General features: G+C 46.6%; 1 protein-coding gene across 1 annotated transcript; it reads left to right on the forward strand.

The window, feature by feature from the left end:
• NPHS1 (NPHS1 adhesion molecule, nephrin) lies at positions 1–19,012 on the forward strand. Its single transcript, XM_025421499.2, has 29 exons — positions 1–502; positions 614–829; positions 913–1,035; positions 1,202–1,330; positions 1,810–1,891; positions 2,244–2,347; positions 2,531–2,658; positions 2,751–2,922; positions 3,082–3,239; positions 3,479–3,623; positions 3,743–3,867; positions 5,052–5,238; positions 5,418–5,547; positions 5,754–5,926; positions 6,356–6,496; positions 6,580–6,720; positions 7,500–7,621; positions 8,664–8,835; positions 8,934–9,090; positions 9,186–9,337; positions 10,693–10,804; positions 10,887–11,068; positions 13,259–13,315; positions 15,318–15,437; positions 15,581–15,605; positions 15,712–15,787; positions 15,946–16,039; positions 16,135–16,250; positions 18,317–19,012. Exons 1-29 carry the CDS (start codon positions 286–288, stop codon positions 18,446–18,448), a joined length of 3,888 nt encoding a protein of 1,295 aa, XP_025277284.1. The 5' UTR covers positions 1–285; the 3' UTR covers positions 18,449–19,012.
• Positions 19,013–23,580: the final 4,568 nt, after the last annotated feature.

Genomic DNA, 23,580 nt, shown 5'->3' on the forward strand with positions numbered 1-23,580 from the left:
GCTGGGCAGAGACCTGGAGCTGGAGACTCGAGAGGGTGCCCGGGGGAGGCAGCAGTGTGAGGACGACATCGGGCTGGGTCTCCTCTGCCGCGGAGGGTCTCTACCACTGACCACATCAGCCTCATCGCTCTCCTGGGCTCCTGGGGCCTGCCGGACTCTGAGCAGCTGTCCCCTCTGAGGGGCTGTGAGTGGTGAGAGGAGAGCAGGGGTGGGGGTGGCAGGAGAGAAGAGAGAGACTGAAGAGGAGGAAAGGAGAAAGAGAGACAGAGAGAGAGAGAGAGACTTATGGAAAGAGAGGAAAACAGAGAAATAGAAGGAGACGAATGGATGAAGAGAGACAATAAGAAAAGCCAGACACATGGAGAGAGAGATCCAGCTAAAGACAGAACCAGAGACAGGAGGCAGGCAGTGGGCACTGTGGGAGCCACAGCCAGAGGACCCAGGATGGCCCTGAGGACCCCCAGCAGGGCTCCCCTGCTCCTCATGGGGCTGCTGACCACAGGTGAGTGGGATCCCAGCCTTGTGATCCAGTACCAGTGGCCCTCATTTCCCACTCATGTTCTGCAGACGGATGACCCTCTGCCCTCTCCTGCTGACACCTCTGTGTCCCCAGGCCTGGCCCAGTTGCCGCTCTCTGCCTCGGCCCCTCGAGGCTTCTGGGCTCTGCCAGAAAACTTGACGGTGGTGGAGGGAGCCACTGCTGAGCTGCAGTGTGGGGTCCACGCCCCTGGCAGTGTGGTACAATGGGCCAAAGATGGGCTACTCCTGGGCCCTGATCCTAGGATCCCCCGCTTCCCGAGGTACCGCCTGGAAGGAGACCCGAGTAGAGGTAAGAGATCAGGGCCTCAGACCCTGAGCCACCAGCAGGGCCTGACTACGGTCCTGACCTGGGACCCCCGCTCTCACCTGCAGGTGAATTCCACCTGCATATTGAAGCGTGTGACCTGAGCGACGATGCAGAGTATGAGTGTCAGGTCGGCCGCTCGGAGACAGGCCCTGAGCTCGTGTCTCCCAGAGTGATCCTCTCCGTCCTGGGTATGAGTGAGAGAGTCCAGAATTCCAGCCCTCTCTTACTCCAGGGCCTGGGATTCCAAGCCCCCAGTCCCAGACCCAGGGAACACGTTTGATGGGCAAACTCAAAAATCCAAATCCTCATGTTTTCCTCAGTGGTGGCAGCTCACCCCAGACCTTTTCTCACCAGTGCCCCCCAAAGTGCTTCAGCTGACCCCTGAGGCAGGGAGCACAGTCAAGTGGGTAGCTGGGCAGGAGTACGTGGTCACCTGTGTGTCTGGGGACGCGAAGCCGGCACCCGACATCACCTTCTTCCAGAGTGAGTGTGGGTGAACTGATGGGGACAGCATCAAGTCCCTGGAGTGGGGCGAGAGTGGGTCCCTCCTAGAGGTCCCAGAAAATAGGACATTCTCGAGTGATGGGAATGCAGGAACGAACTCGGGGAGATGTTGAGGCCAGTGTGAGACCCTGCGAATGGGAGGGAACATCCAGGGAGAGGCACCATAGTCTGGGACTCAGGGAAGGGGCCGAGGCTCCAGACAGAGATGTGGGTGTCATCGTTGGTGCTGAAGCAAGAAGCTGGGTGATGGCGGTGAGTGACACAACTCAGCAAGGTGGTGAGGGCAGGACTCCGGGATTCCGGGAGGCCTGAATGCCTGGAGGAACAAAGCTAGAGCTTTTCCTCTAGAAGCAGGAGGGAGGGGGCGCTATGTCCACACTGAGGATTTCCAGGCCATTCTCCCCAGGATCTACCCTGAGGAGAAGCTGGCATCCCTTTCGCCCTCTTGTTGCTTCAAGGTGGACAAACAGTTTCTGACATCTCTGCCAATGTGAATGCGGGGTCCCAGGAGAAACTCTTCACCACAGAGGCCACAGCCAGGTATGAAATTTGGGATGCTCTCCTCTCAGCCTGACCCCTAAATTTCTCTGTGAAGATGCCAAGCGTGAAGACTAGAGTCAGGCATGAACAATCTGGGACCTAATTCTTCATCCCGATGCTCCAAAACATCTTCATGGGAACGCTATAGTTCCAGAGTATCAAGTACAAGATTTTGGCCAGGGGTGGGCCCGTGGGATCCCAGTTTTCACTGCTGACCCCCCAGATGTCTTCCATGGAACTCGAGATCCTCAAGGAAATTAACGGAGGGAACCTGGGATCCCCATATCTTCACCCTGACTCCCCAAATTTCAGATGATGACTCTGACTCCAGAACCCCAACTTCCCACCCCAGGGTGACACCCCAGAGCTCAGATAATGGGCAGCTATTGGTCTGTGAGGGGTCCAGCCCAGCATTGGACACCCCTATCCGGGTCTCGGTCACCATGAATGTTCTGTGTAAGTGGGGAACTGAGTCAGCTGTGGGGGATGGGGAGCAGGGATTAGGGGTCCTAGGGGGGGTTCCGGGATTATGGAAGGTTCAGGTTCTCAAGGAGAAACATGGCGGTTCTGAGGCTGGTTGTGGGGCCTGGAAACACTGGCTGGGCTCTCCATGCCCACTGAGTGACTGCTGTTTCCCAGTCCCCCCAGGGCCCCCTGTCATTGAATGGCCAGGCCTGGACGAGGGGCATGTGCGGGCAGGACAGAGCTTGGAGCTGCTGTGTGTGGCCCGAGGGGGGAACCCGCCAGCCACACTGCAGTGGCTGAAGGTGAGGGCAGGAGCAGGCATGGGGTGGGGTGGGAGGGGATGCGGGGGTGGGGGGCTGGCCCTGAGCTGGCCCAGGTCTGTCTCTGTCTCCAGAATGGCCAGCCCATGTCCACAGCGTGGGGCACAGAGCACGCTGAGGCAGTGGCCCGAAGCATGCTAGTGATGGTCGTGCGACCGGAAGACCACGGGGCGAGGCTCAGCTGTGAGGCCCACAACAGCGTATCTACAGGGATCCAGGAGCGCGGGGTCACGCTGCAGGTCACCTGTGAGTCCCGATGCCGGATGCCCATCTGTCAGTCCATGCCCCAGAGAACCATCTGTGTCCTCAAAGCATGCCTGCCTGATGCCAGAGACCTTGTCATCTGTCCCCAGTCCCTTGTCGGGGCCGGTCTGAGTGTTTCTCCTCTGTCCCCCGGCCCCACAGTTCCCCCTAGTGCCATTACCATCTTGGGATCCGCATCCCAGTCTGAGAACAAGAACGTTACGCTCTCCTGCATCTCCAAGTCCAGTCGCCCACGGGTCCTGTTGCGATGGTGGCTGGGTTGGCGGCAGCTGGTGCCCACAGAAGAGATGGTCGTGGATGTGAGGCGGTGGCCAGGCTCCTGGGTCTGAGGGAGGAGGGAGATGAGGGCACGACTCCTGGATCTGGGGGAGGACAGGTCTGGCAGCCGGGATGACTGGGTCCTGGCCTTGTGGGCCTCACAGAGGAGGGGTGGAGATGCTTGATGTGTGTCCCTGCTAGGGTCCGGAGCAAACCCAGACCTCTGGGACCTTGGATGGGAGTGCTCTGGCTCCCAAGCCTGAAGCTCGCTCCTTACCAGGGCCTGCATGGTGGCCACATCTCCATGTCCAATTTGACGTTCCTGGTGCGACGGGAGGACAATGGTCTGACTCTCACGTGTGAGGCCTTTAGTGAGGCCTTCACCAAGGAGACCTTCAAGAAATCACTCACCCTGAATGTGAAATGTGAGTCTCCACATTTGCCCAGGGGTGCCCCCCCATTTCCTATCCCTTAGAGACCCCCCTCCCCCGCCCAACAGGCCCAGCCCAGAGAGAAAAGCTACTCTTCCTGGCTTTCCTCACAGATCCTGCCCAGAAGTTGTGGATAGAGGGTCCGCCAGAGGGACAACGCCTCCGGGCTGGGACTCGAGTGAGGCTGGTGTGTTTGGCCATTGGAGGCAACCCAGAACCCTCTCTTACTTGGCTCAAGGTTGGTGCCAAACGAAGGCTATAGGGTTGGCGAGAAATGTGGGGGAAAGACGAAGCCCTTTCGCTCCTCCAGAGTCTTGAGAAATGTTGGAGAAACTTGAATTTCTTGAAAAATACTGGAGAGTTTGAATTTTGGTAGGGAATTGGAAAAGACACAGATGCCATGAGGATTAAATGGAATCCAGGAAAATTCTGGGAATTCTGGGAAAACAGTGAGAATTCTAGGAAAAAAGCAGGAATTCTAGATGAGGATGGGGAAGTCTAGAGAAAAGGCAGTAAATTTCATCAAAAGTAAAGGAAATTCTGGCAAAATCCTAGGGGTTCAGATGAAATGGCAGGGATTTTAGGGAAAGGTAAGAATTCCAGGTGCAAGGACAATGATGGGCAAAGGTTAGAAATTCGAGGGAGAGACTAGTTATTTCACAGAACATTTGAAAACCTATTGATATTAATTTCCATTCATGGGATTCGGGGGTAAAAAGCGAAGTTCCATTAAAATTAAAAGAAGTTCTGAGAAAATCCTGGGAAGTTAAGGGGCTAGTGAAAATTCTGGGGGAAATACTAAGAATTAGAGGAATGAAATTTAACTGGATGGAATTCTAGGAAAGTGACGAGAATTTGGGCAATCAAAGGATTCTAGGCAAAGACTAGTGTCATAAGAGAATATTGGGGAAGGATTCAGAAATCCATGGAAAGAGTGTGGAATTAAGAGAACAATCAAAGGAAATCTTGGGGAACGTGGGAATTTTAAGAAAAGGAACTAAAGATAGAAAAAAAATGAAGAAATTCTGGGAAAGGCTTGGGGATTCCATGGGACTTTCCTGGTGTGTGGTGTTTGCTAAGTGTAGCCGGAATGGAATTTGAGGAGTGGGGCTGAGGGTCGGCAGGGGCACCAACCACTGCTGGCCTCTGGAGGCCAGTGGAGGGGTGCCTCGTAGGGGTGGAGGCCGGATCTCACTGCAAAGCCACTGGGCTCTGGGGCCCCAGGGGAGGCAGAGAGACTCCCCGTGGCAGGTGCTCAATTCCAGTCCCCATTCGAATCTACTTTAGTGAGTGCCAGGGAAAGGAGGCCCCTTTGCCTCATCACACCAAGGCTTTATCAGAGCTGGCTGCAGCCAACCCAATGGGCTGTTTCTGGGGGGAAATGTTAGGGCTGCTTGTCCCCCAGTTAGTCTCTGCCCTCAGGACTCCCGGACGGTGACTGAACCGCGGCCGCCCCAGGAGCCGCGGAGGGTGCAGCTGGGAAGTCTGGAGAAGTCAGGGAGCACGTTCTCCCGAGAGCTTATACTGATCACGGGTCCATCGGACAACCAGGCCAAGTTCACGTGCAAGGCGGGTCAGCTGAGCGCATCCACGCAGCTTGTGGTGCAGTGTGAGGGCGCCCTGGGCCAGGACCTGGGGGAGGGCTCGGTCGTGGCGGGGAACTAGGCCAGAGCCAGGCTGGGGGACAATGGATATGGACAGGCAGGACGCGAGCAGCAGAGCCTGGGGTCTCGGTAAGGCGGAAGCAGGGTCTGAGCCTCGCTCTTCCCACCTGGCCCGTTCTTGAAGTTCCCCCAACAAACGTGACGATCTTGGCCAATGCTACGGCACTGCGCCCAGGGGATGCATTAAACTTGACTTGCATCAGTGTTAGCAGCAACCCGCCTGTCAACTTGTCGTGGGACAAGGAGGGGGAGAGGTGAGATGCCAGGGGCCCCCCTCCACTCTCTGGTTCTGGTCTCACACCTTCACCATTTGAGCCCCCACCCCCACCCCTGCGGTCCTGCCCCCTACCTAGTTTGAACCCCCCACTCCCACCCCTCCGGTCCTGCCCCACACCTAGTACCTCTCTGGCTCCGGTTCCATCCCTGAGCTCGCCCCGACCTGGCCCTGCGTGGTCCACAGGCTGGAAAGTGTGGCCACACCGCCCCGTAGTGCCCCATTCAAAGGCTCTGCGGCAGCCAGGAGCGTCCTTCTGAGAATGTCATCCCGAGACCACGGCCACCGAGTGACCTGCCGAGCCCACAGTCCTGAGCTACGGGAAACCATGAGCGCTTTCTACCGCCTCAACGTGCTGTGTAAGTGGAACCCCTCTTGATTCCCTCCTGACTCTATACTACCTGGGTCTTCGCGTGGACACTCCTTTATCTCCATTCTACAGCTGGAAACTTTCCTGACCTTTATCCTTGACCCCTGGCTCTACACCAACTCCTGTCTTACCCAACCTCCATTTTGCCTTGCCCTCTTTTCAACCCTTGACTGTGAGCCCTCTTGAACCCCTTCTCTATCTTTTAACCTGACTCTGACCTTTACCCTTTTCCTAAACTAGATCCTGACCTCTATCCTGAACCTAACAGCAGAGCTCAGCTCTGAACTTGTTACCTTGTACACAACCTTAAATCTAGTCATGAGTCCAGCTGTAACCCTTAGAGCAGTACCTGATCTCAGATCCATCCCAGACCCCAACCTTAACAACAATCTTGACTTCAGTGGCGCCCCTTCCACAGATCCTCCAGAGTTCCTGGGGGAGCAGGTGCTTGTGGTGACCGCGGTGGAGCAGGGTGAGGCACTGCTGCCGGTGTCTGTGTCTGCCAACCCTGCCCCGGAGGCCTTCAACTGGACTTTCCGTGGCTACCGTCTCAGCCCAGGTGCGTGGAGTGGTCAGGGAGAGGGGTGCAGAGGCCCCCCAGACTGGAGGGTCTGGCAGGGCCCTCACCTTGACCTCCCCCAGCTGGCGGCCCTCGGCATCGCATCTTGTCTGGTGGAGCTCTGCAGCTGTGGAATGTGACCCGTGCTGACGATGGCCTCTATCAGCTGCATTGCCAGAACTCAGAGGGCACCGCCGAAACTCTAGTGCGGCTGGATGTACACTGTGAGCACCCCTTCGTCACCCTAGCAAGCTAGGGAGTTCTGGGAGCCCCGCCCCCCCATGCCGAACAACACCCGTTCAGGGAGTCTTGCCCATTGTGGAGTCTCCTATGGTGGAAGCCCAGCCCACCCAGGGATAGGCACCCATGCTGAAAGCTTCCCACTCTGGAAGCTCCGACTGTGATGGAGTTGCTCTCGCTTTGAGAACCTTGCCCAGTAGAGAGACCCTATGTGGAATCTGCTCAGACAGGGGCCCATTTACATGGGAGTTACTCTCATCAGGAAGCCTTGGGGCACCTGGGTGGCTCCGTTGGTTAAGCATCTGACTTTTGATTTCGGCTCAGATCATGATCTCAGGGTTGTAAGATTGAGTCCTGACTAAGCTGTGCTTAGGGTGGAGCCTGCTTAAGATTCTCTCTCTCTCTCTCCCTCTGCCCCACTACCCCCATGTGCACATGTACAGGAGCGGTCTCTCTCTCTCTCTCTCAAAAAGGGGGGGGGGGAGCCAAGCGCACTGTGGAAGCTCCACTTCCACAGAATCATGGAAGTCCGCCAGACCTACTCTTGTCACCACAGAGGCACAGCACAGTGGAGGGTGGAGAATGCCTTACTAACCCTGAGAACTTTACTCCAACTGCTCTGCATAAAGGGCAGACTGTATCATACCTGTTCATGCCTGTAACTTTCCTGAGCACCACTAAGGCGCTTTTCCCACCTGGAGCCTTCTCCCATCACCATCTGTATGGACACAAGTGGCTTTCCCACCCCTTTTGCCTTCCCCAGATGCTCCCACTATCCGAGCTCTCCAGGATCCTACTGAGGTGAATATTGGGGGTTCTGTGGACATAGTCTGCACTGTTGATGCCAATCCTATCCTTCCAGAGATGTTCAGCTGGGAGAGGCTGGTAAGGATCTGACCTTTGGTAAATGAAGATGGGGGCTTGAGGATGTGGTTTCCTGATTATGAGCTCCTTGGGGAGAGGGATCACAGCTATACGATCCTGTATAACTATATGTTGTTGGGCTCCAAGAACTAACTAACATATACTATACATATGTATAACTATATGTATGCTCCAAGAACTAACTAACTGTTGAGTGACAGATGGATGGGTGCATGAGTGAATAGATAACCATGTGAGTGGGTGGGCAGGTGAATGGATATATGGATCAATAGGTAGGTGGATGGATGAATAAGTGAATGGAAGAACAGAGGGACAAACAAACATGTGAATGGGTGGGTAGTTGATGAATAGAAGAGTGGCAAAATGGTTCAATGAGATAAATGAATAGATATATTGATTAGATTAGAGGGTAGATGGATGGATAAATACACATCAGTGGAAAGATGTCTGTGGAAGGATGATGGATGAATGGATGGACAGATGGAATGGATGGATGAGTGCATGGGGCAATAGAGAGATGGAGAAATGGATAAACAAGTAGTTGGATGAACTGATGAATAGTTGCATGTATTTATGGGTATGTGCATGTATGAGTAAATAGAAGAGGTGGATGGGTAGAGATGGAAGGGTGGATAGGAGGATAGGTAGAAGAAAAAAAAGGATTGGATGAATGAATGGGTAAATGCACAAATGGATGAAGGAGAGGTAGATGGATCGATAGATAAATGAATAAATCAATGAAGAGATGGATGGTTAAATAGATGGAGAGATAGATGGTTCCAAGCATGAATGGTTGGATAAATGGATGGGTGAATAGTTTTCTGGGTTGGTGGATGAATGGATGGGCCATGAATGAATGATTGGATACATGGATAGATGGATGGATGACTGGTTGAATGGATAGACGGACAGGGGAATTTTTTCTTCACTGGATCTTTGGAGGGTGATTCTGTCTAGGAGAAAAAAGCTACAGGAGGGACACAGTTTGGGGGATAATGGAGCTACAAACTTGGGGGCCATCTCCTGTATCTTGTGCCACAAGGGAGAAGAGGAGGAGGACCAGAGCCTGGATGACATGGAGAAGATATCAAAAGGATCGACAGGGCGTCTTCGAATTCACCATGCCAAACTGGCCCAGGCTGGTGCTTACCAGTGCATCGTGGATAATGGAGTGGCACCTCCAGCCCGAGGGTTGGTCCGACTTGTTGTCAGATGTGAGTAACACCCAAACTCCTGATTTCAAGGCCTGCCACTAAACTCACATCTCTCATGTCCTACCACATACCTCATGTTGACCAACAACTCCTCCTAGTCGCCCCCCAGGTGGAGCACCCCACTCCCCTAAACAAGGTGGCTGCAGCTGGAGACAGTACAAGTTCTGCCACTCTCCACTGTCGTGCCCGAGGCGTCCCCAACATCGTCTTCACTTGGGCCAAAAATGGAGTCCCTCTGGATCTCGAGGATCCCAGGTGAGTCAAGGCCTAGCCAGGTAGCGCTCTAGTCCCAACTTTGGTTCCTCGACCCCGGTTACCCTTCCTGAATCCCTGCCACACCTCCTCTCCAGGTACACAGAGCACACATACCACCAGGGTGGGGTCCACAGCAGTCTCCTGACCATTGCCAACGTGTCTGCAGCCCAGGATTATGCCCTCTTCACGTGCACAGCCACCAACCCCCTTGGCTCAGACCACACCAACATTCAACTCGTCAGCATTAGTATGGTGGGAGCGGGCTGTGCGGGTGTTGGGAGGATGTGCCCTGGATCAATTTCCAAGTCTCTTGTTGGCCCAGAATGGCAGTGTTCCCAAAACCTGGGAAATGTTTATGAGCAGGGATGGAGTTTCTGCCTGCCCTGAAAATTCTAATGGAGACTAGATCTTCAGGGAAATCCACAGCAAGGGAAAAAGGAGGGAGAGGGTACTTACTGGCCTGAATAACCAAAAAGTACATTGTCAGGGGTCGTTGGATCTATGTTCAGGTCATCAAGAACTCTCCGACTCTCAGGTTTGCTTTTCTCTGTGTTGGCTTTATTCTAAAGCTCCTCATAGAGGGCTGTTGGATTTCCCAGGAGAAATGGAATTTATTTCTCTTCCTAACAGTGTATGAAAGTACTAGACTTAAAATTTATTGGCTCTACTCAGCTCCCATCACATCCCTGAACCAATCCTGTGGTTAGGAAAGGTTTGGCCTGGTCACATATCTCTCCTACAAGGAGTAGAGTCACTTCCATCAGAAGCACCTGGCCTGAGAATGTGGGTGAGTGGTTTTCCAAAGGATATTCAGGGTTCTACAACCAGAAGAAATGATGAATGAATGTGACATCGGCACCAAAAAATCCACACAGAGAAGATATGTCATATATAGGCTAGGCTCATATTTAGCAAGTCTGTATTTGCAAATTTGCCTACTTGCTAAAATTTATTTGTATCCTCAGAATCAATACTCATGTGCTTTCTTGGGTCATTCAGGAACATGTACAGAGCAGGCAAAAAAATACAGTCATTCAGTAAGCACATTCTTAGCTAGGGTAGAACCAGGTGACACTCTGTTCCAGCTTTCATACTACAAGGAAGTATCCTCTCTGCGGCCTATTGAGTGCCGTATTTTTTGCACTTTTGTGCTTTTTGTTAGTGATTTTGCTATTTAAAGTAATCGCTAGCCACAGTGCTGAAGTCTAGAGTTCCTAAGGATATGGAGAAGACACTTCGATTGGATAAACTTCGTTCAAACATGAATTATAACACTGTTGGCCATGAGTTCAATGTTAATGAATCAATAAGATATATTAAATAAGGTGCCTTTAAACAGAAACACAAAAAAACAAGGTCATGTATTGATTGGCTGATGAAAATATTGTGACAGGATGTTCACAGGAATCTAAATGCATTTCCCCCAGAAGCAATGATTTGATGTTCTGTAATTCAGTGTTCATAGCAACTTTATAGAACATTACTGCCACTAATCAGAAGAATTGATTATATATTTAAAATAATTCTTAGAAAAATCTAGAAGGAATCTTCCAGAACCCTGTTGTTATCCTCTGACTAGTTCCCTCATCCTTTTCCTCAAAGGCCGCCCGGATCCCCCAACAGGATTAAAGGTTGTAAGCATGACCCCATATTCGGTGGGGTTGGAATGGAAGCCTGGCTTTGATGGGGGTTTGCCACAGAAGTTCCAAATCAGGTGGGTCCCTGTTAAGGTAGAAAGGGATGGAAGCCAACAGGGCTAGGGCACCTCCTGAATGACTGCCCTCTCTTTCATGCAGATATGAGGCACTTGGGACTCCAGGGTTCCTCTACATGGACGTCCTACCGCCTGATGCCACCACCTTCACACTAACTGGGCTACAGCCTTCTACACGATACAGGGTCTGGCTGCTAGCCAGCAATGCCCTGGGGGACAGCGGACTAACTGACAAGGGGTCCCAGATCCCTATTACCACCCCAGGTGGGAAGGGACAGTCTTGAATAGGTTGCAGAGCTCCTCAGGGGACTTATGGGGTGATATAGTGAAGTAGATATTTATTATTCCCTTTGTATAGATGAAGAAACTGAGGACCAGAGAGGTGAAGCAAACTGTTGAGGCTCACATAGCTAGAAGGAAGTAGAGATGAGATTGGAACTCAGACAGATGAACTCCAGGAACCAGTTTTAATTTTTTAATTTTTTAATTTTTATTTAGTTTTTAAAAATATGTTATTTATTTATTCATAAGAGACACCCAGAAAGAGAGAGGCAGAGACATATGCAGAGGGAGAAGCAGGCTCCTCGCAGGGAGCCCGATGTGGGACTTGATCCTGGGACTCCAGGATCACTCCCTGGGCCAGAGGCAGGCACTAAAGCACTGAGCCACCCAGGGATCCCCAGGGACCAGTTTTTAGCCACTAAGCTATACTGTCTGAAACAACACAAGGGAAATTAGAAGAATGTATGCTTTGAATGGAAAGGAAAATATGGAAATTGTGAGGTGCAGCTAAAGCAGTGCTGAGCAGGACATTTATAACATTAAGTGGTCATTTAATTTTTTAAAAAAAGCTTCAGTCAGATTGATGCTTAGTTGTCATCTTAAAATAGAATTAGAAAAAGAAGAACAGGGATCCCTGGGTGGCGCAGCGGTTTGGCGCCTGCCTTTGGCCCAGGGCGCGATCCTGGAGACCCGGGATCGAGTCCCACGTCGGGCTCCCGGTGCATGGAGCCTGCTTCTCCCTCTGCCTGTGTCTCTGCCTCTCTCTCTCTCTGTAACTGCCATAAATAAATAAAAATTAAAAAAAAAGAAAAAGAAAAAGAAGAACAAATTAAACCCAAAGTAAACAGAAGGAAGGAAATAATAAAGAGCAAAATGGATGAACTAGAAAACATAAAAACAATAGAGAAAAATAAATGAAACCAAAAGCTGCTGCTTTGAAAGGTCAATAACCTTCATAAAGTGAATCAAGCCAAAAAAGAGAGAAGACACAACTACACCGATCTCAGGAATGATAGAGGGCATCACTACTAACCCTTAGACATAAGGGGAAGTTAGGGAATATTACAGACAACTTACAGCAACTTTGATGAAAGGGACAAATTTGTTGATATGACTAATGAGAACATTTTGACTCTGGCAGGCACTGTAATGTAACAGCTCATCACACAGAACCTGGTTTAGACAAGCCTGGTTTCAGGTCTCAGCCCTGCCACTTCCTAGTCATGAGACCTTGGGCAAGTTACTTAACATTTTTGAGCCTCAGTTTCTAAAAATAAGGTATCTCATATCTCTGTGCCTATTTCTGAAAGTAGGTCTCCTTCAGACAGTTGTGAGGATTAAATAAATTACTTTATCTAAAGTGCTTAGAATGGGGACGTGTACAAAGTAAGTGCTATGTAAATGCTGATTTAAAGAAATGCTCCCTGCTCAATTTCTGTTTACCCCAAGAGAGCTTCCTTTTTCTGTCTTTCCCTTCCTGACAGAGCAATCTTTTTCCTTATGGAGGTAAGGAACTTCTCCCATTCCTCTTCTTTCCTTCTCCCATTACAGTCTTTGCTCTAAGTACTAAAGCATAAAATACTACACTCACTTCACTTGCTCTAGAACTAATACCTCTATTAAGACATTTAGAGAGCTCAGCATCTTTTTTGGTTAACCATCCAAAATTGATAATTTGGGTTAAAAGGACCTTCCATATCATAAAGCACTCATCAATAATAATAATATATAATTATATACTAATTATTATCATTATTATTACTATTGGCATTAGATAGTGCCCTTACTATCAGCAATTTGCAGTGTCTTGAAATATTCCTTTTTAAAGAAATATTTATTTATTTCTTTAAAGAAATAAATAAGAAAGAGAGAAAGAGAGAGAATGCACGAGGAAAAGGGGCAGAGGGAGAGGGAGAGAGAATTGCAAACAGACTCCCTGCTGAGCATAGAACCTGAAGTGTGGCTCAATCTCACCACCCCAAGATCATGACCTGAGCCAAAATCAAGAGTTGGTTACCCAACCAACTGCATCACTCAAGTGCCCCTGAAATATTCCTAAGAAGCCAAAAATCAGTTCCTCAAAATGGGTTGAAAAGCTTAATAGGAAACTGAAATATTTAAGGCTTACTCAGACTCTTGGTGTTAATTCACAATCTCTATACCCACCCCCAGGTCTAGACGAGCCTTCTGGAGAACCTGACTACCAGCTGCCCACAGAGCAGCCTGTAGGTAGGTTTTCAATTTCTTGAATATCCCTCTCACCCCTGAGAATAGAACCTTCTGGTTTCCAACCCCACCACCTCTGTTTTGTGGCCACAGCCCCTTAAGACTTAGCTCTGTCTGTTATGCAACGTCCTAAGCGCTATCTTTTGCTTGAATATGATACATTTTCTCTCTAATTCAGTTTAATTCTGAAAGAATTAGCTGGTTCCACACCCTGTGCAGAGCCTATATCAATTTGCTTTTTAAAAGAAGATCTATTAAGGACAGAGAGTGGGGGAGCGGGAGACTCAGAGAATTTAATCAGACTCCCTGATGAGAATGGAGCTGGAGGCGAGGGCCCCAAGGCAGAGCCCCACACAGGGCTAACACACACCTGGACATGGGCCTGGACATGTGTCACAAGGCCTTACGTGGGGCTCGATCTCACCACCCTGAGATCATGACCTCAGCTGAAACCAAGAGTCAGATGCTTAACTGACTGTACCACCCAGGTGCCCCTGTATTTATTGGCTTTTGATATAGAATAAACCAATTCAAACAATGATTATAGCAATAACCATTGTTTCTCTTGATTCTATGAGTGGCTGAACAGTTCTAGTCTGGGCTACAAGCAGCTGGAGGCTCATCTGGGACTGGTTGATCTAGGATGGCCTCCTCCTCACACATCTGACAATCTGATTCTTGGTTGGGACAATGGAGATAACTGGGTGACATGTCTCTCCTTGACTTGTTCACATGGAGGTGGTCACAAGAGTCCCAAGAGCAGCACTTTCAAGCTTCTGATTCTGTCACACTTGATGTTGTCTCATGGGCTGAAGCAAGTGACATGGCTCAACTCAGAGTCAGTGTGGAAAGGGACTACTCAAGAGTGTAGTTACAGGGAGAAAATTATGACCATTTTGCTAACCACCCCCCTTCAAAGCCTGAGAAGAAAGTTGCAAGTGACAGAAATTCAGCTGTTGTGGGCAACAAAAAGATTTGCTTGGCTTGGGAAATGGAAAATTTCAATAGGTGATCACAATTTTCACGAAGGACCTATTCCTCTGTCTCAACTTTGCCTTCATTTTTGATGGCCTCCTTCTCAGGTTCTTTTGTCAAGAGTGCAGAGAAATACCTGTTCCCCTCCACACACCTCCAGCTTTGTTCCACTTCTCACCAGTCTGCAGAGGAATGTCCTAAATGTTATGGCAAAAATCCACCTTGGGTCAAACGCTAGATAGGTCTGAACTGATCACTGTGGAAAGAGGGATGGGTGCTCTTATTGGCCAGGGAGGGCCATGTGTCCTCCATGGAGATCTGTGGGAACATATAGCCTGAGAAGGAAGAGGAGGAGGAGGAGGAGGAGGAGGAGGAGGAGGAGGAGGAAGAGAGAGAGAGAGAGAGAGAGAGAGAGAGAGATTGGCTATTTTCTCAAAGGAAAATGAGTGCTGTTAGCAGAAGATAGGGAGACAAATGCTGAGCAGATGTCTACTTAGAGGGATTTAGTCTTGTCCTTTAGGGATATACAGAAGACTCTGATATTACCTGGAATGGAAGTTTGTGCAAAGAAGTCATTTGAGAAGAAAATCAGTTGGGAAAAAAGAACATTTAAGGACAGACATTTGACTTTTCCAAGGTTTAGGGGTGTGGCTTTGCCTCAGTGATTCTGGAAATAGCCAGTAGTTAGTTTGTGTGGTTGGAGAGTCCAGTACCAGGATCTATGGATGGTGGGTGGGGCTGAATACATGGGAAGAGGTCTTGAATGCCCATATAAAGAGCTGAAGCTCCCATTTGAGTCTACACATGGGGCTCACGCAAAGGTAGGACCCACTGTTAGTAGCTTGACTTGAGAAAGGAGCCACCTGCCCTGAGGTGGCAAGAGGGAGTGGGCATAGGAATCCCTCCCATCTCCTTCCTTGATCTAGGAAAAGAGACTTTGCTTAGTCAGAAGCGAGCTTTCTCAGAGAATGCTGCTCCGGGCCTAGAGCCAGTTGTTTTGGGTTCACTGAGGGGTATCTTCTGCCCTCAGGACCCTCAGGGCTGCCTCTACTGCCTGTGCTGTTTGCTGTTGGGGGTCTTTTGCTGCTTTCTAATATCTCCTGTGTTGGAGGATTCCTCTGGCAGCGGAGACTGAGGCGTCTTGCTGAAGGTGAGGAGAGACTGTTATTCCCCTGCAGGGATGGAGGCCCAAGGGTGACAGGGAGCCCTGGGGCTGCTCCATATTGAATGTTTCCCAGGGCTGGTTCGCCAGAGAAGGGGTGTCTTTGATCCTTTTTTTCCTACTTTCCATAGGCATCTCGGAGAAGACAGAGACAGGGTAAGTGGGAATATTTTTCTGTAAGAAAGCCTCTGAAGAAAAAGGTTTGGGGATGAGAGATATCAGAGTCAAGACCCAGCTGCTCTCCATACCTCTATCCTGGAAGGTCGGAGGAGGACCGAGTCAGGAATGAATATGAGGACAGCCGGTGGACTGGAGACCAGGACACTCGAAGCTCCACAGTGAGTGGGGGGGTACTCCTGAAAGCCCTGCCAGGGAACTGGCATATTAAAATTCCATCATTAACTTCAGGTTAATCATTGTCCTTTCTGGGAACTATGGAGCCAGAGGATGGAAAAGATTTTATCTGGGTTTTTTTGGGGGTGGGGGCTACTGACAGGTTAGCACAACAGATGTGGAACCATATTACCACTCCATGAAGAACTTCAGCCCCCAGCTGCCACCAACACTGGAGGAGATGTCTTATCTCCGAGGTGAGCCATGACAGTGTCAGAACTCCTTCTGCTCATAGGTACCCCTGACCTCTGGACAGATCCCCTGATCATCCTTCCTTCCACTCTAACTTCAGGTTTCACACATATTGAAGAGGAGAATATGGCTTTTCCTGGACACCTGTATGATGAAGTGGAAAGGCTATATGCCCCGCCTGGGGCCTGGGGACCCATCTATGATGAAGTACCAATGGTGAGCAGATTTGTATCAGCAGAAGTCTTTCCTGGATAGTGCCAGAAAACCCACATCCTACTGTTTATATTAGTTAGGGTAAGCTAGAGGCCATAGTACAAAGGCCTGACTATGGTCCTATTTCCTTCTCACATAGCAATCAGAGGTGAGTGACCCTATTGCACATGGTTACTCCAGAACCCAAGTTCTTTCCATTGTATTCCTTTGCCATCCTCTAGTCCATGTTTGTTCAAGTTTGCATGGATAGGCTAGTTTACTGCAGGTTTCAACTGGTGTGAGAGGGAAAAAGAGAGTGCGGTAGAGGCAAAACCCTGTATTATGGTCCAGGCCCAGAAATGATACACTCTACTCATTCTCTGATGAGAACACAGTCACATGGTCACATCTAACTGAAAAGGAGACTGAGAAATATAGTCCAGCTTGGCAGCTATATGCCTCACTATAGCTCTATTACTGTGGGAAAAATAAGCAATGCGTTCTATTGGATAATTAGCCTTCTCCACTACACTGGTCAAGCAGAGAGATATAGAGGGGTGTAGCAGAGAGAAAAAGTTTTTGGCCCACTCAACTGAAAAGTCAAGGGATAGAATAGTCTTCAGGTCCCACCCAGGTGGACCCAGAGTTTCCTCCCTAGAGTGTCCTTAGAAAATGCAGGTTTGTATCCTATTAGATTGGAAACCTTCAGAGAAGGAGAAAGCTTCTTTTCCAATAGCCTTAAAGCCCCAGAGCTGACACTTTATTAGTCTAACTTTGGTCGCATATTTATTGATGAACCACGGACGCAGGGGAAAGACTATGCTAATTGGACAGGTCTGGATTGGTGCCCAGCCATGGCATTAGGGAGTAGGGGCCAGTCTCACTCAACCCACTGGACTGAGAGAGAGGAACAGGGAATCCAGAGGGAAGTGAAGATGGTGGCTGGGCAGGCAAGAACAATAGACATCTTGACCATCAACTACCCCCACGTACTGTAAGGGAGGTGGAGCAGAACCCTTGACTTTCTGTGTGGCCTTGGCTAATGCTCTGGCACCTCTGGCCAAGAATTTCCCTCTGTAACTTTGTCCCAGATGGGGCACTGTTCTCAGAAGCGTGGGAATAACGTGCCTTAAAATGCTGTGCCACGTCAAAATGCTGTCCGTGGTGCTGAACCATATGTGCTCTCTAAAGCACAGATGCAATCTGCACACTTTTTCTGTAAAGGTCCAGATAGTAAATACTTTGGGTTCTGCAGGACATGCCTGTCCTTTTTGAAACTACTCAGCTTTGCCGCTACATAGACAATACATAATAGACATAACATAACTGAATATATACATACATACATAGACAATACATACTGAATAAGTATGGCTAAGTTCCAATAAAATTTTATTTTTGGACACTGAAATTTGAACTTCATATAATTTTCATATGTCATAAATATTCTTCTTCTGATATTTTCCCATTAATTAAAAATATGTAAAACCATTCTTAGCCCCAGGCAGTACAAAAACAAGCAGCAGGCTGTATTTGGCCCACAGGCAAATCTGCTCTAAAGTTTGCCGAGCTAAAACAACCATTTTCTCCTAATCCTATGGCAAAGCACATTTCCAGTAAGGACTGTTCCACATGGCCATTTTTTGCCTTCTATTTTGATGAAGATTTGGAAATTTATAGGACTAACAGAATCATGACTCACATTCCACTCCAATTTCGATAACATGCATTTTTAAAAGTTTCATATTTCTGACATTTAAATTATTTTTCTGACAGAAATCATGAGGTATCTTGGACTTGCTTAAAAATAACCCAGTTAGTGGGGTTAGGAGATGAAAAGATGGAGATATAGATAAATCAAGATTGACCAAAGGTTGATATTAATGAAGCTAGGTGATGGGTACATGGAGGTTCATGATGGAGGCTCATTATCACTCTCTTCTTTGTAGTTGGATTTCCCCCCCATAATTAGAAGCTAAGACTTTTTTTTTTTTCTGAGAAGTTGAGTAGGAGTGTGTATCCCTTTTGGAGCTGCAATGATGATCCCCAGGGCATATGTCTATGGTTCTAACTCCACCTTTGGTTGTCAGGGCCCCTCTGACCCCTCCTGGCCTGAGGAGACATATGAGGATACAAGAAGAATCTATGATCGGGTAGCAGGAAACTTGGACCCTGTGGAAACTGATTCTCTACCCTTTGAGCTGAGGGGACATCTGGTGTGAGAGCCTTCCCAACACCCTTTTCCTACATCTGCAAGACATAATATTCCAATGATCTTTTTTATTCCAACATGGGCTGAGCTTGTTAAGTGAGCTTCATAAGACACAAAGGGATAGGACTATTTTTGAGAGAGGTGTATGTAAGTAACAGGAGATGATTCAAGCTGGTGCCAACAGGCTTATATAAATAAGACTCTTCTGGGAGGTGGCTTTAGAAACTAAACTTCTCCAAAAGGAAACAGTGGATTGTAAAAGACATCTCAATAATGAAAAGCTACTTAAGGGTCTTTATGCTTTTTAAAGTAAAATTTTCAGAAGTTGGCAAAGACCTATTTAAAATAGTTCATTTTGAGTTCAACTACACCTGAAATAGCTAATAATAAGTGGAATTTATGAACTATTATTGTGTCCTACTTGTTTTATTATTTTCTACAGGTATCTAAAATATGACATATAAAAATAAAATTAAATAAATAAAATATGACATATATAAACTATGATACACATGTAAACATAGACTCTATAGAAAATAAAAAGGCAATAAAACAAGCTAGACACAAACGAAAACATATTGTATGATTTCACTTCTAGAAATTCTAAAACAGGCAAAGCTAATCTAAAGTGACAGAGCAGATAAGCAGTTGCCTGGGACCAAGAGAAGAAAATTGAAGAAAATTGACTGCAAAATGGCACAACAGAATTTTTTGGGGTAAATGTTCTATATCATGATGTGGTGGTGGTTTCATGGGTATATAGATTTGTCAAACTCATTGAACTGTACACTTACGATGGGTGCATTTTATAGTACATAAATTATGCCTCAGTAAAGGTAATTTGTAAAACAGTGTCCATAATAAAGCAGCTCAGGAAGAGAATTCTTTTTTCTTCCAGCAAGAGAATTTTTATTGTTTATATTGAACAGACAGAAGGAAAAGTCTGCCTCTTTTCACGGCTAAAGAGAGTATAGCTAAGTATAATCTTCGCTTATGACTCCACTTCTATTTGATTAATCATATTATTGAAACTGTAGGTTCAAATGCTCATCAACATATTAATTTTTTTAACCAGTGCAGACTAAAATAAGCTTTTATACTACAACACTTGAATACACAAATACACTGGGGCCCAAACAATTCCCCTTTAATTTAAAAGATGATTCCATTTCTAAAAGTAGAGTTTTTCTGTGTGTGTGTGTTTTTTTTTCAAAGAAGAAACCCACAACATTCTGTTTCCACACTGGCTAAGCAGGAAAGGTGAGTTTATTGGTTGTTCTAGCTGACAACATCAGAGAAATGCTGGCCTCAAGCACTGCTGGGTACAGTACTGAAACACAGTCAGGAAGGATCTATTTTTCTATGTCTTTGGCTCTGCTTTTCTCTGTGTTGATTTTATCCTCAGGTAGAGTCTTCATTTAAGAAAGAAAAATGACCACTTACAGCTCTAGGCTGGTATTCCATAAGCTCAGCAGTCACAATGTCTCTTTTGCCAATAGTTCTGGAAAGTCCTGTGGCTGTTTTTCCCTCAGCCCAGCTTGGGTTTTAAGCCCATACCTGAACCAGTCATTGTAGCCAGGGGAGACAATATGCTGATATTCACGGATCTGGGTTGCTGGGTACCACTTGAGCTGTTTGGGTAAGATTCCACAAAGGAGCTCCATGCTGTGGTTGGGTCTCTTCATGCACTTCTTATTTCCTCTTTGCCATTGTCTGAATCAACATAGCAAATATCTATTGCTTCTGTCTGCTCAGAATCTAGTTCCTTTTAACTCACCTAAATAACTATGAATGAGACAAGTTCCTGATTACAACAAGCTCCTGGATCCAGCTGTACCTGAAGTTAGGGCTGCTTCTGGACAATAAATTCCCCTCCTCAATGAGGCCAATCTGAATGGTGGTTTTAGTTAGTTGCAACCATAAATTACCCCCTTTCTTAAGCCAGTTCAAATGGGGGCCTTTTGTTAATGGATACAAAAAATAGATAATTTGCAGAAACCCACTCAAGCTCAAGTAGAGATTTTAAAAGAAAACATATATTTTACTAGTTCTAAGGGGAAAATGATTTCATAGTTGAGAAAACATGATAAATGCCACCTTAACCAAATGATCAAAGTTAAGATCATCAGTCATCAAAACGGCATCACAAACCTTCTGGTATGAAACACTGAGGATTAGATAGAATGTCAATGATATTCCAGAGTAAAACGTATAATGTGAATCTAATAATGAGGAAGACAGGTAAGAATAAAAGGATATTCTATAAAATAACTGGCCTGTAATCTTCATATATGTCAAGTTCATGCAACACAAAAGAAGAAAAAGAAAGAACGTTTAAAAAAAAAGAACATTGAGGAATTGTTTCAGATTAAAGGAGACTAAAGAGGTATCAGAACTGAGGGTAACACATAATTTCCATAAAGGGTATTATGGGGCCAACTGGAAAAACTAAATAAGGATTGTAAATTAGATAATAATATTTTCTTCTTCATTGTCTTCATCTTTGTCTTCTTCTCTTGAGATTTTTATTTACTATTTATTCATGAGAGACACACAGAGAGAGAGGCAGAGAGAGAGGCAGAGGGAGAAGTAGGCTCCCTGAGGGAAACCCAATGTGGGACTCAATCCCAGGACCCCAGGATCATGCTCTGAGGTGGTCGAAGGCAGACTCTCAACCACTAAGCCACCCAGGTGTCCCTACATAATAATATTGTATCGGTATTAATTCTATTATACTATGGTTGTGTAAGAGAATATCCTATTCTTAGGAAATGTACACTTATGCATTTAGGGTAAAAGGGTATTGTCTCTTTAGTTTACTCTCAAACAGCTGATAGGGAAAAAAGTGTATATACACAGAGATAGAAAAGGATAAAACAAATGTGGTAAAATGTTGACTGTTGGAGAATGTGAGTGAAGTATATTGAGATTCTTGTTACTATTCTTATATCTGAATCTATATATTGGTATATCTGAAATTATGTTAAAAAATTTTTAAAGATTTTATTTATTTATTCATGAGGACACACACACACAGAGGCAGAGACATAGGCAGAGGGAGAAGCAGGCTCCCTGCAGGGATCCCAATGCAGGACTTGATCCTGGGACTCCGGGATCACGCCCTGAGCCAAAGGCAGACCTCAACATCACCCAGGCATCCCTGAAATTATGTTAAAATTTTAAAAAATATATTGTAAAGCTGCATGACAGAAGCAAAAAATAGGAAGTGCAGCTGGGTCTCATGGTTATGTAAATCTATCCAGTTCTTTTCATCTTTCATTAGTCCATTCATCTTTTGTCTGAATCCATCAGCAGATTTCCTCCATTCTCTCCTTGTAAATATTTAGCTTCCCTCCTTATCCATAATGATGGCTTGTCGAGGGATTGGCTCCCCCAGTTCTAAAGCACTATGAAGCCCAACACCACATAACTGCTTGACTCTGAAATGTGGTATCTTTATTCCAAATTCCAGGCAGGTCAGATCTGATTAGCTCAAGTTGGGTTAAGAAAAGGAAATCAGGGATCCCTGGGTGGCACAGCGGTTTGGCGCCTGCCTTTGGCCCAGGGCGCGATCCTGGAGACCCGGGATCGAATCTCACGTCGGGCTCCCGGTGTATGGAGCCTGCTTCTCCCTCTGCCTATGTCTCTGCCTCTCTTTCTCTTTCTCTATCTCTGTGTGACTATCATAAATAAATTTAAAAAAAAAGAAAAGAAAAGGAAATCATAAGAGGAATAAAGAATACCTAGGGACGCTGGGTGGCTCAGCGGTTGAGCATCTGCCTTTGGTTCAGGGCATGATCCTGGGGTCCTGGGATCGAGTTCTGCATCAGGCTCCCTGCTTGGAGCCTGAGTCTCCTTCTGCCTATGTATCTGCCCCTCTGTGTGTGTCTATCGTGAATAAATAAATAAAATCTTTAAAAAAATATCTAAAACTGGATTTTAGGGATCCCTGGGTGGCGCAGCGGTTTGGCGCCTGCCTTTGGCCCAGGGCGCGATCCTGGAGACCCCGGATCGAATCCCACATCGGGCTCCCGGTGCATGGAGCCTGCTCCTCCCTCTGCCTGTGTCTCTGCCTCTCTCTCTCTCTCTCTCTGTGTGTGACTATCATAAATAAATAATAAAAAAAAAATAAAACTGGATTTTAAAAAATGAAGATACTACCTATCAAAATTTTTTGAATGCATTTTTTTGAAAAGAAGTGTTTTGAAGGAAATTTATACCCTTTAGTTCTTACATTAGAAAAGAAGAAAGCTTCAGAGTCATGAACTAAGTGACTACCTTAAGAAACTAGAAAATGTCATTTCTCTAAAGAAGAGATACAGATGGCCAACACATGAAAAGATGCTCAACATCACTGACCATCAGGGAAATGCAAATCAAAACTACAATGAGATATCACCTCATACCTGTCGGAATGGCTAAAATAAAAACCACAAGAAACAACAAGTGTTGGCAAGGATGTGGAGAACAAGGAATCCTCATGCACTGTTGGTATGAATGCAAACTGGTGTAGCCACTGTAGAAAAAGGTATGAAGTTTCCTCAAAATTTAAAAATGGAACTACTTTACAATCCAGTAATTGTACTACTGGGTATCCTCAAAATGCAAAAACACTAATTCAAAGGGATTACATGCACATCTATGTTTATTGCAACATTATTTACAATAGCCAAAATATGGAAGCAGCCCAAATGTCTATTGATAGATAGATAAAGAAGATGTGATATATATATACATAATGGAAAATTATTCAGCCATAAAAAAGAATGAAATCTTGCCATCTGCAATAACATTGATGGAGCTAGAGAGTGTAAAGCTAAGTGAAATAAGTCAAAGAAAGATAAGTAACATATGATTTAACTCATATGTGGAATTTAAGAAACAAAACAAATGAACAAAAGAAAAAAATAAGAGTGACAAACCAAGAAATGGATTCTTAATTATAGAGAACAAACTGATGGTTACTAGAGGGGGGTGGGGGGATGGGGGAAATTGGTGTAGAGGATCAAGAGCCCACTTATGATGAGCACTGAGTAATGTACAGAATTGTTGAATCACTGTATTATACACCTGAAACTAATATAATATTATATGTTAACTACACTGGAATTAAAAATTTTAAACTTAATAAAATTTATAATA

This window comes from Canis lupus, chromosome 1, assembly GCF_003254725.2.
Source record: "Canis lupus dingo isolate Sandy chromosome 1, ASM325472v2, whole genome shotgun sequence".
In the NCBI taxonomy this organism is placed as follows: domain Eukaryota; kingdom Metazoa; phylum Chordata; class Mammalia; order Carnivora; family Canidae; genus Canis; species Canis lupus.